Genomic DNA, 16,821 nt, shown 5'->3' with positions numbered 1-16,821 from the left:
CAGATCAAGGGAAGAAGGAACGATGCCTTAAGATATCTCTTAGTGTAACAAGGAAATAGAGCTTTCTGTATATTCATAATCTCAGAAAACCGGTCAGATTGACCCGCGAGGTTCTAAACCGTGAGGAAGTTTGCACAGCTGTATAAGATATGAAGTAACGTTTGCCAAAATAAACATGAGCTGTTAATAATTGGTCAATGTTCATGTTTTGGTTTAGTGAAGAAAATAGTTGTTGAACATAAATAAAACAGAAGTATGTGTAATGTGGTATCGACACTGGGAGACTGCTCTCTGATACTATGTACCATCTCTTGTTGTTGTGCAAGGCACTTAATCCCCACAAAGTAGAACACTTGTTAGGCAACTGTATAAATCACATGTGGTCAACCCTCAGTCTGGAGAGCTACTGTGTGTGCAGGATTTTGATCCAGCCCTGCTCAAACAGAGCCAGTTTATCAAGGTCCAATTGAGCAGCTCATTTCTAAAATTTGAGGGGGACTGGAATAAAAGCCCGCCCACCCATTAGCTCTCCTGAAGGATGGTTGACCACCCTTGATGTAAAACATTGCAATATTACAACAAAATAAGTTGTATGCTTTTTGAAAGAATTCACTCATTCAATATACCAAAGATCAAATGGCTATGATAGGCTACAAATAGTTTTATTCAGCTGAAGCCAGCCCATAAATGTACCTTTTCTAGTTTAGTCATATTTATCTTAGAAGTGTTTACTTTGCATGCTGCTTTGCATCTATTGAGTTGCAATGTCCCATACATTGGATGCCCAAATCAACTGGAACTATCTACAAAACAAGTTAAGGCACATAATCCTAAAGAAACATCCAATATTTTCCCTAAAATTACTGATTGCGATTAACAAATTATTATTTTTAGCTAAACAGTTAACTAGAGGCTACATTTTGAATTGTTACTCTGTTCCTAGTTAGTCTGTTCTCTGTCATATTTCATAGGCTAGGCCTGCCTACCTGCTGTTACTGTAATGTGGGACCAAGTCACTATTATTCGAGTCACAAGGACAACATGTCAAGGCTCGAGTCAAGTCATGCATTCTAAGGTCAAGTCAAGTCACAAGTTAAGTCAAGTTTAAAAAAAATAATCTATACATGCAATGACTTGTTCAACTACAAATGTTTGTCTATTAATTGAGGCTACCAGACAGCCCTTTTCATAGGGAACTTGTAGCAGTCATAAGGGCATGAAATCAGCAGAAGGCAAGGCAGGTTGACGTGCTCAGAGTGTACATGTATTTACGTCTTGGTGATCCAATGGTGAAAGTGCCATATCATATAAAATATACAAGTAGATTTACCAAATATACACAGGCAATAGCCCAAAAGAAATAGCCTCTGTATCAGGCTTAACCTGTCCTACCTGAACGGGCACAGGTAGAGGGCAAGACTGTACAGCCTCCCCTTGAGAAACCAAATGGAATCTGTCTAAAAGGAGCTCCAACAGGTAGGCCTGCATAATATAAGCACTTGGAACACAGAAACATACAATTACCCAATTAGCAAATACAACCAATAAACTGGTTCTACAATATAAAAGGCAATTTCCTCCACATCCATTGTTACATTCGTCTTAATCAGACGTAATGATATTTCAACACCATGCATACATGCAAGGCTACGTGGAGTGCAGGCCACGTAGCCTATTTCTATGCACTCCTATTGGGTGCGCTCCTATCACACACAACTACAATGACAGAGACATGGGACACAGACACACGGAACTCTGACATAACCCGTGAAATATGAACAAAGGAAACCATACATTGAATTAAATAAATCTATACCTGTTTGGTTCTAATTATCAGAGTAAGAACTCGGACACTATGAAAGCGTAAACCAAGTTTATTCTTCGAAAAGGATTGAACAGCTGAACAGACAAAAACATATTCACACAAGCACTGATATTTAACCCTTTCTCCTATGCTAAGTCTCCTCCGACACATCTGAACAGCCAATGCATCTCTGTTGCTAGACAGAACCTTAGTGATATCTGTTCTTCCTCACTTCATCTGACCTGACCTCTGCCCCAAAGTGCTCACCTCTCCCCAACTCACAGCTGTCATGGTGACTGGTGCCAGACTGTGTCTCTTCTCCTCCCAGAGGATCCTTCCCATAGGATCCCTGGTGGCTAACAATAACATATCCTGACATAATGTAAATGTTATACATTACCCTCTCTCCCTCACTGTCATGAATAAGTATATTTCAGAACCCAACATACCTAATGAGTCTTACGAACTTTCATGTGCACTATAAACATCGCACCCACTCAGAGCAGGGTAACAAATGGTTGGCTAAATGGAAATGTATCTGTAGGCCTATCAAACATGGAACAGAAATGCCTACGTGTTGCAATAAACAGTACGGGGATAGAATGATGAAATGCTAACAATTATTGTAGTATTAGATGGAATATAGTAAATTATCTGTGTTCAAATCAAAGTTTATTTGTCACATGCACCGAATACAACAGGTGTAGACCTTACAGTGAAATGCTTACTTACAGGCTCTAACCAATAGTGCAAAAAAGGTATTAGGTGAAGAATTGGCACTCCGGTACCGCTTGCCATGAGGTAGTAGAGAGAACAGTCTATGACTGGGGTGGCTGGGGTCTTTGACGATTTTTAGGGCCTTCCTCTGACACCGCCTGGTGTAGAGGTCCTGGATGGCAGGTAGCTTAGCCCCAATAATCTACTGGGCCGTACGCATTACCCTCTGTAGTGCCTTGCGGTCGGAGGCCGAGCAATTGCCATACCAGGCAGTGATGCAACCAGTCAGAATGCTCTCGATGTTGCAGCTGTAGAACCTTTTGAGGGTCTCAGGACCCATGCCAAATCTTTTTAGTTTCCTGAGGGGGAATAGGCTGTCGTGCCCTCTTTACAACCGTCTTGGTGTGTTTGGACCATTCTAGTTTGTTGGTGATGTGGACACCAAGGAACTTGAAGCTCTCAACCTGCTCCACTACAGCCCCGTCGATGAGAATTGGGGCGTGTTCAGTCCTCCTTTTCCTGTAGTCCACAATCATCTCCTTAGTCTTGATTACGTTGAGGGAGAGGTTGTTATTCTGGCACCACCTGGCCAGGTCTCTGACCTCCTCCCTATAGGCTGTCTCGTCGTTGTCGTTGATCATATTGATAAGTCACTTTGTCCTAGAGAGATACAGTGCATTCGGAAAGTATTCAGACCCCTTTACTGTTTCCACATTCTGTTATGTTACAGCCTTATTCTAAAATTGAGCTGGCCGCCTGGCCAAACTGAGCAATCGGGGGAGAAGGGCCTTCGTCAGGCTGGTGACCAAGAACCCGATATTCACTTTGACAGAGCTCCAGAGTTCCTTTGTAGAGATGGGAGAACCTTCCAGAAGGACAACCATCTCTGCAGCACTCCACCAATCAGGCCTTTATGGTAGAGTGGCCAGACAGAAGCCACTCCTCAGTAAAAGGCACACGACAGCCCGCTTGGATTTTGCCAAAAGGCACCAGATTGTCTGGTCTGATGAAACCAAGATTGAACTCTTTGGCCTGAATGCCAAGCATCACGTCTGGAGGAAACCAGACACCATCCGTACGGTGAAGCATGGTGGTGATGAACGGAGAAAAGTACAGAGATCATTGATGAAAACCTGCTCCAGAGCGCTCAGGACCTCAGACTGGGGCGAAGGTTCAACTTCTAACAGGACAACAACTCTAAGCACACAGCCAAGACAATGCAGGAGTGGCTTCGGGACAAGTCTCTGAATGTCCTTGAGTGGCCCAGCCAGAGGCCGGACTTGTACCCGATCAAACATCTATGGAGAGACCTGAAAATAACTGTGCAGCAACGCCTCCCATCCAACCTGACAGAGCTTGAGAGGATCTGCAGAGAAGAATGGGAGAAACTCCCCAAAACAGGTGTGCCAAGCTTGTAGCATCATACCCAAGTAGACTCGAATCTGTGTAAAATCTCTGCCCAAGGCACTCCAACAAAGTAATGAGTAAAGGGTCTGAATACTTATGTAAATATATTTCTAAAAACCTGTTTTTGCTTTGTCATGGTGGGGTATTGTGTGTAGATTGGTGAGGGGAAATGTAATCAATTTTAGAATAAGGCTGTAGCGTAACAAAATGTGGAAAGTCAAGGGGTCTGAATACTTTCCGAATGCACTGTATACACAGTTATCAAAACTTCACACCAGGGTAAGCCTACACGAAACACAGCCCTTATGGTTTGGCTAGGTGCTAGCCGAACTGTAGCATGCTGACGCCTTAACCGAACTCGGCTAGCCAAACCCCACGAGTGTGCTTGCACACTATTGATCTTGGCTGATATGTAGATTTATTTGGTTGATAGGTGCATTTTTTAAAATATTTTAAGCAATTACATTAACAGGTATTAATTTCCATTACTTGCCAGATTTGTATCATTTTCCAAAACCTTTCCAGGCCTGGAAAACACCTGGATAAAATTCCATGACATTCCCAGCATTTTCATGACTGTATGAACCCGACACCATCTAAACTCAGCAAAAAAAGAAACGTCCCCTTTTCAGGATCGTCTTTCAAAGATAATTCGTGAAAATCCAAATAACTTCACAGATCTTCATTGTAAAGGGTTTAAACACTGTTTCCCATGCTTGTTCAGTAAACCATAAACAATTAATAAACATGCACCTTTGGAACGGTTGTTAAGATACCAACAGCTTACAGACGTAGGCAATTAAGATGTTATGAAAGCTTTGGACACTAAAGAGGCCTTTCTACTGACTCTGAAAAACACCAAAAGAAAGATGCCTAGGGTCATTGCTCATCTGCGTGAACATGCCTTACAGGCTGACCACACCGCTTGCATTGCAAAAAATGTTATTGAGTTATTGCACCCACACTGCTCGCGTGCGCCAACGAGCGTCTGAGTTGCCAAGGGCTAAAATAGAAGTCCTTTCTATTTCTGACGCAGATCATGCTGCAAGTCCTGCCTCTCCATCTCCTCATTGGTTGATAGAAGCAGGTACCCACGTGCCATCTCCTCATTGGTTATACTCACGTGGGCGACTGAAAGACGAACAAGGTCAGTGGCGGTAATGCACCTAATTTATGAAAGTTGCCAATCGCAATATAAAGTCAAGAGAAGAAAAAGCCTGGAAAAAGAGAGATGACTAGAAACGATTCGGTTGAGCATTTTATTTGTGGATTAATTGTCGGAGTAGAGGACAAAATAAATGTATGCACGAGGGCGCACACGCTCAGCCGGTTTGGGTTCCGTGAACTCCTATTTCTGACACAGATCACGCTGTAAGTCCTGCCTCTCCCATCTCCTCATTGGTTATACCCACGTGGGTGATTGAAAGACGAACTGTGTTGCCAGTGTAACCGATGTGAAATGGCTAGTTAGTTTGCGGTGGTGCGCGCTAATAGCATTTCAATCGGTGACGTCACTCGCTCTGAGACTTGAAGTAGCGTATCCCCTTGCTTCGCAAGGGCCGTGGCTTTTGTGGCGCGATGGGTAACGATGCTTTGTGGGGTGTCAGTTGTTGATGTGTGCAAGGGTCCCTGTTTCGAGCCCGGGTTGGGGCGAAGAGAGGGACGGAACCTACACTGTTACACCGGTTCGTATGAAAGTTTGGATGCCAATCACCATATAAGTTCAAAGATGAAAAAGCCTGGACGGAGGAAAGATGACTAGAAACGATTCGGTTGACCGTTTTATGTGTGGATTAATTGTCAAGAGTAGAGGACCTTGTGCATTTCAGGTAAAATAATAACTCAATGTTTTTATCCCAGGACAAATTAGCTAGCTAAATAGGACAAATTAGCTAGAAAGTGCAAGTGAACAAGCTAAATTGCCATAAATGTTTAATGCTTTTGACCTGTTCCAAAATTAAATGTAATTGGTTCAGAGTTTGTTTTGATATTTTAACCTGTGTCGTGATCGCATTTGGTGTAGGGGGACAAAATAAATGTATGCACGATGGTGCACGCACGCAGCCGGTTTGGGTTGTGTTAGGCATGCTGCAAGGAGCAATGAGGACTGCAGATGTGGCCAGGGCAATAAATTGCAATGTCCATACTGTGAAACTGTGAGCTACAGGGAGACAGGACGGACAGCTGATCGTCCTCGCAGTTGCAGATCATGTGTAACACCTGCACAGAACTGGGACATCCGAACATCACACCTGCTGGACAGGTACAGGATAGCAACTGCCCGAGTTACACCTGGAACGCACAATCCCTCCATCAGTGCTCAGACTGTCCGCGAAACGCTGAGAGGCTGGACTGAGGGCTTGTAGGCCTGTTGTAAGGCAGGTCCTCACCAGACATCACTGGCAACAGTCTCCTATGGGCACAAACCCACCATTGCTGGACCAGACAGGACTGGCAAAAAGTGCTCTTCACTGACGAGTTGCAATTTTCTCTCACCGGGGGTGATGGTCAGATTCACGTTTATTGAAGGAATGAGCGTTACACCGAGGCCTGTACTCTGGAGCGGGATCGATTTGGAGGGTCCGTCGTGGTGTCACAGAAGCATCGGACTGAGCTTGTCATTGCAGGCAATCTCAACGCTGTGCGTTACAGGGAAGACATCCTCCTCCCTCATGTGGTATCCTTCCTGTAGGCTGATCCTGACATAACCCTCCAGCATGACAATGCCACCAGCCATACTGCTCATTCTGTGCGTGACTTCCTGCAAGAACGGGAATGTCAGTGTTCTGCCATGGCCAGCGAAGAACCCGGACCTCTAGCCCATTGAGCACGCCTGGGACCTGTAGGATCAGCACGTGAGTGCTAGGCCCATTCCCCCCCAGAAACGTTTGGGAACTTGCAGGTTTCGTGAGTGGGTAACATCTCACAGCAAGAAATGGCAAATCAAGTGCAGTCCACAAGGAGATGCACCACAGTATCAATGCAGCTGGTGGCCACACCAGATACTGTTAATTTAGATTGACTGTGTCCCTGAGCAAAGTGGGGTTCAATTTCTATTAGTCACAGGTCTGTGGAACTTGATCAGTTTATTTCTGTTGTTGAAGCTTATGTTTATACAAATATTTACACATTTTAAGTTTGCTGAAAATAAACGCAGTTGACAATGAGGACGTTTTTTTTGCTTAGTTTATATCCTTAAAAACATGGATTGGTTAGTCTGATTTTATTGAAGAAACTTGAGTCCACAATATATCATATTGTTAGCGTAGCAGTTAAGAGCATAGTGCCAGTAACCAAAAGGTTGTTGCCTCAAATCCCTGAGTCAACTATGTGAAAAACCTGCCCTTGAGCAAGGCACTTCACCATAATTGCTCCTGTAAGTCGCTCTGGACAAGAGCATCTGCTAAATTACTAGATGTAGTTATGTAACCTGTTTCTATATGTACTAGTTACTGGAACAGGTAAAACTGGGCTACATCCTTCTAGAGCTATGAAGACCAACACAAGGAAAGTAGCTTTTTTTGTAAAGTGTCAGTATGGTGTCCCATAGACAAGTCACTTCACCTAAAGCTGTTACCCCAAAGAGATGCAGCTTGTAGGATCTCTATACAAAATGTTTAAGATGGGAAACATTTTCCCAGAACTCCTGGGAACCAGTGACTGCATTGAAGACAGCCAATGCAGAGTACTGGGTTGATGTGTTGACTCCACTGCTGCTCACACCACCTCCAGACACTGGACCTGAGACCAAGGAATGGACGAACTAAGTCAATATTGCATAAATTATGCATTTTCAGAGCATTTGCAGTGGCTGCTTAACGGATATGCAAAACTGCACAAAAACAATAGACAAACCTGGAAGACTGGCGCAGGAGATTCCAGTTTATCACCATCTGACACTGGAGAGTTCAGTCTCCAGAAAATTAACTCACCCTAAAAGAGAAGACATTCATGACATTAGAACAGAATCTAAGACAATTAACAGCAGGACTTTGGCATGCAACAGCTTAACTTGTTCAATTACCCAGACTTTATACACAATGCTTAGAACCACACTATAAAACACAGATTAGAGCAAGAAACAAAAACACATACAAATCAGTGGGTTGTACATCAAGAGGGGCAATTGAGGTGATACAATTGAGTTTGACTGAAATACATAGAAGACATGACGGAAGAGTAATCGTACGGAGGCCAGGTTAAGTCATTTCGCTAAGGCACATTTCAAGAGGGGGCAGTTGTGGACTTAAGCATCGTGTTGCAAAATGGCCAGGGGACTTTTGACTGGCAGTCTCTGCAGCGGGACAATGGCTAAAACATTGCTGGAAATAAAATAACTGAAGGATGTGAGCAAAAGGAGTTTACCTCACGTGAACTGGCCTATTGATTGTCCACAAATGAACTAGGCAAGAGAGCAGCTTTCACTTCTGACGAGCACTGGTTGGTAGGAGCAACACGTCATTCGCCAAGGACTTGTAGACATTTTCTGTAGCTGAGCAATGAAGCATTAACAGGACCCTCCCCCCACCACCCCCATGAGTAGGCCACAGTCATGGCAAGAGCATACAATATTCCTCTAGCCGAATAAAACTACCCATTTATTTACCAAACCACTACTAATGTGCCCAGTGGCATCAAGTACTCATAAACTAAACTGTTAAGTGCAACTATAGTCAAAGCTTTTGGACTACCAGTACCCCACTAACCATTACCCACTAAAAGGCAAACCCCACACTTCAGCCTTAAAGAGGGAACATATGCCAACAGAAGTTACTTTTAAAATACTAGAACCATGGCACTTCCTGTGAATTGCAGTATAAAAGTTATTCCCAGTTTCAGGATGTATATGTTGGAAGTGAAGTTTCTGTAGTACCAGAGAAGTTATTTAAAACCACAGAAGGGAAACATTTAAATGCTATGAAGATACACGAACTGGCTAATCACTTACAATAAACTGCTAACTTCCCCATAAGTACGTTCAAGGCACACATTTTCAACAAATCGTTTTAATGGGCTCCATGAAGCCAAAATTGACAAAAAAAAATAATCTTCAATGTTGATGATACAAAGAACAGAAAGTACAAAATCGTTCCCAGGTGGAGTATTGGGGAAGAAGAGTAGTAACAGTATGAATTGGTATGTTTTTTTTGTTCTCTTTAAGTTAAGTCCATTATAACAAGCACATTTAAAATGCAGGCTTTTGAGCAGAGCAAAACACCGTGGGCAGACTGTAGCCCGCTGCAATTTGCAACTTCATGAACAGCAGGCCACTCCAGGCGTGCAGTGTCACCAGTCTTAAAGGAATTCACTCTTTTTGGAAACTTAACACAGGACCGTCAGCTATATCAAGAACCTCAATGGTATGGGTGAAGGCATTGCTGCCTAGCAACACAAGGAATGCATTCATAAAATCCAAAAAGCACTTCCCGGCCAGTTTTCAAAAGCATCTAAGTGGAATATTTTTTTTTTTTACTGTTTTAAAACTTGGCAGGAGGTAGGTCGGACATTGTCGTTTAAAATAAAAAACAGGAAGTTAACAAGCCCCATTCATATCCCGAATATTAATATTTAGGATTCAAATGTGACGTCAGACAGTGCTGGATAGGAACAGGACGTAGAAAGTAACTGAGGCTGTTAATCAAAAACAGCCATGTGAAGCAATATTTGAGTTCACTAAATTTGCAGCACCAACAAGTCAGACATTATGCTTTATCAATTGAAATGCCATAAGAGCAAAGAGATGCATCCTTTAGAGAACATCTCCAACTGGAACTTCTATTAAACATGGTTTGTAAATGAATGGCCGAAACTCATGGCTAAATTTAAAGACGCTCGAGCTACTTAAACACAGAATAGGACTACAAAAATCATCAGGTCAACACGTGGACAAATTTCTTGAGAGGAGCGCATCTTTTTAAATACAGCCAGCCAAGGGATGATCTTGAATCGGGGGGGCAGATTTTTACTGGTGAGCAGCTGAGGACAAGAAGTGGGCACACAGACACTGAGTTTAGGAAACAAGTTCACGAACATTTGAGTTTAACATCCAACATGGTTACCCACTAAACAGTCCCAAATAGCTGAACCAACTAGTGTGGGAGGTCTTTCTGTATAAACTGTGCCGAGCGTAAGATGAAGCAAATATGATCCCAGCAAATTGAATGAGTTCAGAGTACACTTAAGGGAGGGAAGGAACGGCGCATTGAACTAGATGGCGTTCTATACTAGTCAGGGGAATAGATTTGATTCCAGAACCTTGAGGATGTGTTCTAGGCCTATTGACGCAAGCACATCAATACGTTAGTACACAACTCATACATACCATAACTGTCGTAGCTGTCTCTGTAGGATCCCCCAGAGCGATCCCCGTAGCCTCCCTGGCCCCTAACATTGGAGGAGAAAAAAAATATATAGGTAAGGTCGCTGTCCGTTGTAAAGGACGCAAGAGGGGAATTTCTACAAACAATGAGCATCTCTTAATTGGCAGTCGGACGTGTCGCCTCACCTATTGTCCCTGTATCCTCCGCCACCGGAAGAGTATCCTCCGCCACCGCCGCTCCTGTATCCACCACCACTTCCATAACTCCGGTCTCCACCGCCGCCATAGCTCCGGTCTCCACCGCCGCCATAGCTCCTCTCACCATATCCCCTGTCGCCACCACCACCACCATATCCTCCACCGCCTGGGAACAAACCAGCACAGGCAGTTCAAAAACAAACTCATACTGAAAGCAACACACTGAAATGTAACTACGGCCAAGAGGGAGGGCAGGACAAACGCTAATGGAGGATGGGGAGCACACCATTTTGCAGATTGTCTGCCCATACCTCGCGAGTAAACTCGCCCACCTCTTCCTCTCCCCCCTCCATATCCACCTCCACCGCCATATCCACCACCGCCTCTGGACCCTCTGAATCCACCACCTCCGCCTCCAGAACGACCACCACCCTTGCCTGCCTCATCCACACGAATTGTTCTGCCGTCAACAGACTGCAAGAGAGAAGGGGTTAGCCGTAGTAGTTCATAAACATTTGTTTTATATATTGAAATTTGTCTGGGTGGGCCATCGTTTATAGCTGCAAGACATTTAGTGGTAGGGCTAAATTTTCAAACACGTGCGATATACTAATTATACATGCAAACGAGGCAAATATATGCTTCGATAAATTGTGATCAACATATCTACCTTGCCGTTCATGCCATCCAAAGCGTCCTTCGCATCCTCGGCATTATCGTACTTTACGAAGCCGAATCCACGAGACCTTCCCGTTTCTTTGTCCCTGATGACATCAACTGAGCGAGACCAAAACATTAATTAACAGGGAGTTAACCATTTCTGATAATATATTTAGTAGCTAACTATCGTTCAAATAAAATCACTTATAACGCACCTTTTGCGATGTTTCCATACTTAGCGAAAGCTTCAGCCAGAGATTCTTCTGTTGTGTCGAAGCTCAGGCCACCGACGAAAAGTTTTCCTTCGTCGGACATGTTTCTTTGTCTGCAAGGGAAAAAGCCCGGGTCAAATAAAACCACATTAGGTATCGTTACCTGGCCATTAATATCAACGTTACATAACATGCTCCCGATACCTACATTAGTTGTAAATCTAGCTAGGTCACATCTCGGGTAGTTAACAATTGTCTGACGCACATTGGCACAACAATTAGCTACGTTAGCCAGCTAATATCAGCTAGCGCTAGGCCAACCTGTAAATAATTATCGGAATTCAGGTAAATACAACAACTTCGAACGTTATTTAACGTGCTATGACGGCAAACAAATTAAGCGTAAACCGTAGGCGCGGATTAGCCGTCTGGCTAAAATCGTTTGAGAGGGAAGAAAAAAAGAAGAAAAAAAAAGGCCAAGAAGGGAGCGCCATTTTACACCACGTTGTTGGTCTGCTTCGCCACCTGGTGCTAAGCTAAAGGCGGAGACGCAGCCATCTTTGCAATGAAGTTGATAGCTAACGTAAAGTGAAACGAGAATTGAAATAATTCAAGAAAGAAAAAAAGGTTAAACATCCGTGTATTTAATTTATGTTAACTAGCTAGTTCTCGCAGAAAACTCAAATCAGCTTAAGTGGACTGGCAAAATACATGTGGAAAATGTACGTTAGCGAGTACCTTCGCTAACTAAAGCGGCTTTCGAACCACGTTTATTCAACAGTAACACAATTTCTGTATTTACACAATAATTATTTAGAATACCTAAAGACGACTAAAATAACGATAAATCAGGCAATCAGCTAAATACACCATCCACAAAAAAAACATAAAAACGTACCTTTTACGGACAGAACAAGAAGAGCTGGTGTTTAGAGAGGCACGTCGTCACAAAAGAAATGGAAGCGCACACTCTGTCTGTGACGCCTGTTAGAGAAGTATTTAAATGACTTGGGGGGGGGGGCGTGATCTTGTCTTATTTGAATATGGGCACATCTTTTTCGCGGTAACCTTTCATTGACAATTTCAAACGAATTGATGAAATTATAACAGCTATTCAATAATATATGAGTTTGCTATTTGAGTTTGTAAACTTATACGCCCAATGTCTTTGACAATTTTAAAGTCAGTCCAAATTGGGCTATATTTGATTAATTATTCAGGCTACTTTGCTCACTAGTTTTATATAGGCAATTTTTTAAAAACATTTATCCAAAAGTGGAAAAGATACACATGGTAATGCTCCAGTGTGTCTATGTATCCCACAGTCCACTTTATCTGCATGTACTGTATGTCACCCAATGCATAAGCTTGGTTTGCTTGTCTCTGCAACTGTAGGCCTTAGTCAAGCTACTGTGCTTTTCTTCCTAAAGTATTATTGAAAGAAATAAAATAACGAGGCCTTACCAGATTTTGATGCTGGCATGAATTGGTATATGGAATTGTTTGACCTTTGGCATTGGCCTGCATCTAAACTGAACAAAAATATAAATGAAACATGCAACAGTTTTAAAGATTTTACTGAGTTACAGTTCATATAATCAAATCAAAGTTTATTTGTGACGTGCGCCGAATACAACAGGTTACATTTCATCTTACAGTGAAATGCTTACTTACAGGCTCTAACCAACAGTGCAAAATAGGTATTAGGTGAATAATAGGTAAAGAAATAAAAACAACAGTAAAAAAGACAGTTATATATTACCTTTATTTAACTAGGCAAGTCAGTTAAGAACAAATTCTGATATTCAATGACGGCCTAGAACAGTAGGTTAAGTGCCTTGTTCAGGGGCAGAACAACAGATGTTTTACCTCATCAGCTCAGGGATTCGATCTTGCAACCTTTCGGTTACTAGTCCAACGCTCTAACCACTAGTCTACCTGCCACCAAAAATAACAGTAGTGAGGCTATATACAGTAGCGAGGCTATATACAGGTACCGATTAGTCGGGCTGATTGAGGTAGTATGTACATGTAGATATGGTTAAAGTGACTATGCATATATGATGAACAGAGAGTAGCAGTAGCGTAAAAGAGGGGTTGGCGGGTGGTGGGTGGGACACAATGTAGTTAGCCCGGTTAGCCAATGTGCGGGGGCACTGGTTGGTCGGGCCCATTGAGGTAGTATGTACATAAATGTATAATTAAAGTGACTATGCATATATGATGAACAGAGAGTAGCAGCAGCGTAAAAGAGGAGCTGGGGGGAGGGGGGCACACAATGCAAATAGACCGGGTAGCCATTTGATTACCTGTTCAGGAGCCTTATGGCTTGGGGGAAAAACTGTTGAGAAGCCTTTTGGTCCTAGATTAGGCACTCCGGTACCGCTTGTCATGCGGTAGTAGAGAGAACAGTCTATAACTGGGGTGGCTGGGGTCTTTGATGATTTTTAGGGCCTTCCTGTCACGTCTGCTACCGCTCTTCCCCCCCTGGCACTTGAGGGCGCCAGGCTGCCCTGCATCACGCAGTCCTGCCATCTTTTACGCACACCTGCCTTTCCTCGTCACGTGCATCAGCGATATTGAACTCACTCATCACTTGTTTATTACCTCCCCTATATTTGTCAGTTCCCCTGCTCTGTTCCCCGCTTCTGCGTTAATTATTTTTTGTCCGTATTACTCGTTTGCTGACGCTGTTCCTGTCTCGTTCTATATTAAATGTTTGACTCCCCGTACCTGCTTCGTCTCTCCAGCGTCATGCATGTGACAGAATGCAGCAGCCAACATACGAAGCATCGGGGATCACTGGCGTTCTGGTTGGTGGTGACTTCAGCTCTGGGTCGCCGCCGATGGAACCGGGGGTGCCTAGCCAGCTCGTCGGGCTTCCACGCCATAGCTGGCTCAAGAGGTTTCCTTGCCCCGGTTGGCTCGGATGGCGCCCATCCCACGTCGGGCCTCAGCCGGATCGTCAGTTCTTGTTCGCCCTGCCGGCCCAAGAGTTTTTTTTGTTCTGTTGGTGACGTCGGGGTGGATTCTGCCACCGATTGAACCGGGGGTGCCTAAGCCCGTCGGGCTTCCATGCCCTGGCTGGCTCGAGAGGTATCCTTGCCTCAGCCGGCTCGCCAAGCTCCCATCAGTTTGTTGGGCTTCCACACCCCAACCGGCTTTCCCAGCACCCATGTCTCGGCCGGTTCACCCAGGTGGGACGCCAGGTGGCACCCCTAGAGGGTGGGGTATGGTCAGGTCTGCTCCCTCTCTTCCCCCCCTAGCGCTTCAGGGCGCCAGGCTGCCCTGCATCACGCACTCCTGCCATCTTTTACGCACACCTGCCTTCCCTCATCACGCGCATCACCGATATTGGACTCACCTGGACTCACTCATCATCTGTTTATTACCTCCCCTATATTTGTCAGTTCCCCAGCTCTGTTCCCCGCTGCTGCATTAATTGTTTTTTTTGTCTGTATTACTCGTTTGCTGACGCTGTTCCTGTCTTGTTCTATATTAAATGTTTGACTCCCCGTACCTGCTTCGTCTCTCCAGCAGAACTCTGTCCTACACATCGATCCAGAGCATTCCAAACCTGCTCAATAGTTGACATGTCTGGTGAGTATGCAGGCCATGGAAGAACTGGGACATTTTCAGCTTCCAGGAATTGTGTACAGATCCTTGCGACATGGGGCCGTGCATTATCATGCTGAAACATGAGGTGATGGCAGCAGATGAATGGCAGGACAATGGGTATCTCACAGTATCTCTGAGCATTCAAATTGTCATCAATAAAATGTAATTGTTTTCGTTGTCTGTACCTTATGTCTGCCCATACCATAACCCCACTGCCACCATAGGGCACTCTGTTCACAAGGCCATCAGACTGTTAAACAGCCACGACTAGCACATTAGAGGCTGCTTCCTATACCCATAGACTAGAAATCATTGGTCACTAGAAGTAATGGAACACTAGTCACTTTGATAATGTTTACATATCTTGCATTACTCATCTCATATGTATATACTGCATTCTATACTATTCTACGGTATCTTAGTCACTTTAATGTTTACACATCTTGCATTACTCATCTCATGTATATACTGTATTCTATATTATTCTACTATATCTTAGTCCATGCCGCTCTGACATCGCTCATCCATATATGAATATATTCTTAATTCCTTTCCTTAGTTAGATTTGTGTGTATATGTTGGGAAATTGTTAGATATTACTTGTTAGATATTACTGCACTGTTGGAGCTAGGAACACAAGCATTTCGCTACACCCGCAATAACATCTGCTAAACACATGTATGTGACCAATAAAATTTGATTTGACATCAGCAAACCGCTCGCCCACACGACACCATACACACTGTCTGCCATCTGTCCGGTACTTGAGACATCTGCACATTTTAGAGTGGCCTTTTATTGGCCCCAGCATAAGGTGCACCTGTGTAATGATCATGCTGTTTAAACAGCTTCTTGATATGCCACACCTGTCAGCTGGATGGATTATATTGGCAACTGAGAAATGCTCACTAACAGGGATGTAAACAAATTTGTGCACAAATATTGAGAGAAATACGTTTTTTTGTGTATGGAACATGTCTGGGATCTTTTGTTTCAGCTCATGAAACATGGGGCAAACACTTTACATGTTGCTTTTATATTTTACATGAACATTAAAGATGTATAGGGTTATTGATTTTGAGTTGAACTATTAGTGGGCAGTGCTTAATTTGTAAATTGGGAGGTGCCGGAAAAAAACAAGCCAAGCCTTGGTGGCTCTGATTTAACTGAACGTATAAGAGAGAGAAAGTAATCACCTTTATAATAAAGCATTGCATGCATAACATCGCTTTTGCGTGCTGGCATAGTTCACTAGAGTAGAGGCGCTTGGAGAAGATGCACACATAGTCATTTTTTTACTGACTCACCCAATAATGCGCAGCTCACTCACCGACGATGCGCTCGTGCCAAAAGCCTATCTCTCTCTTGTTTTACTTTCTAAAAAAATGTTGTTCGCTCAATAGGCCTATTTGGAAGTTGAACACATATTTGGTAGCCTACAGACAGATTAGTCTTCTCTCGTCAACAGAATCCATTTGCTTTCAACCCTGTGTTGTCCCGCGATGTTTTTCTATTTTAAATATTGCAAAAGGCCTGTTTTGGCTGCATTCTGTTGCAAACATAATCCCACACTCAATTCGGGCAAATATTTATAAAATATTTCAGCATATTTCGGGCTTTTTGTGTGGCTAAATTCGTGTGAAAAGACACATTTTCGTGCGACTTAATTCGTAGGAAAATACACACGTTTTTGTGCGACTTCATTCATCGGAAAATATATTTTTTCAGGTTAAATTTTGGAACAATCGATTGAGTTATTAGGGCAATGCTGTTCTACACTGTCTTTTTTTGTGTCCCATATTTATTTACAGTACCAATCAAACGTTTGGACACACCTACTCATTCCAGGGTTTTTCTTTATTTTTACTATTTTCTACATTGTAGAA

At 43.4% G+C, this 16,821-nt stretch overlaps 1 protein-coding gene across 5 annotated transcripts; it reads right to left on the bottom strand.

Moving 5' to 3' along the window:
• Window positions 1–7,794: 7,794 nt before the first annotated feature.
• LOC115157423 (cold-inducible RNA-binding protein B) lies at window positions 7,795–12,317 on the bottom strand. 5 transcript variants are annotated; one of them, XM_029705655.1, is made up of 7 exons: window positions 12,216–12,317; window positions 11,321–11,430; window positions 11,116–11,222; window positions 10,757–10,919; window positions 10,434–10,611; window positions 10,251–10,312; window positions 7,795–7,861 (listed from the first exon to the last, which is right to left on the bottom strand). In XM_029705655.1, the coding sequence occupies exons 2-7, from the start codon at window positions 11,418–11,420 to the stop codon at window positions 7,857–7,859; spliced, it is 615 nt and encodes a 204-aa protein (XP_029561515.1). In that variant the 5' UTR covers window positions 11,421–11,430; window positions 12,216–12,317; the 3' UTR covers window positions 7,795–7,856. The 5 variants fall into 5 exon arrangements, 4 of the variants coding, with proteins under 4 accessions (XP_029561515.1, XP_029561514.1, XP_029561516.1 ...); XR_003868447.1 differs by lacking the exon at window positions 7,795–7,861 and adding an exon at window positions 8,919–9,904 and having other exon boundaries at window positions 10,251–10,316; XM_029705654.1 differs by lacking the exon at window positions 7,795–7,861 and adding an exon at window positions 8,919–9,904.
• Between the last annotated feature and the right edge of the window lie 4,504 nt (window positions 12,318–16,821).

Source organism: Salmo trutta, chromosome 21 (genome assembly GCF_901001165.1).
Source record: "Salmo trutta chromosome 21, fSalTru1.1, whole genome shotgun sequence".
Lineage (NCBI taxonomy): Eukaryota > Metazoa > Chordata > Actinopteri > Salmoniformes > Salmonidae > Salmo > Salmo trutta.
This window is presented reverse-complemented; position numbering and strand designations above follow the sequence as displayed.

What these genes read in the sequence shown, in the direction of transcription:
- LOC115157423 (XM_029705654.1), bottom strand. Translation starts at nt 11,420, where the DNA reads ATGTCCGACGAAGGAAAACTTTTCGTCGGTGGCCTGAGCTTCGACACA. An exon ending in TGGGCGAGTTTACTCGCGAG is followed by an intron (nt 10,612 to 10,756) that starts GTATGGGCAGAC and finishes GTTTGTTCCCAG; the next exon opens with GCGGTGGAGGATATGGTGGT. An exon ending in GGAGGATACAGGGACAATAG is followed by an intron (nt 10,313 to 10,433) that starts GTGAGGCGACAC and finishes CTCCAATGTTAG; the next exon opens with GGGCCAGGGAGGCTACGGGG.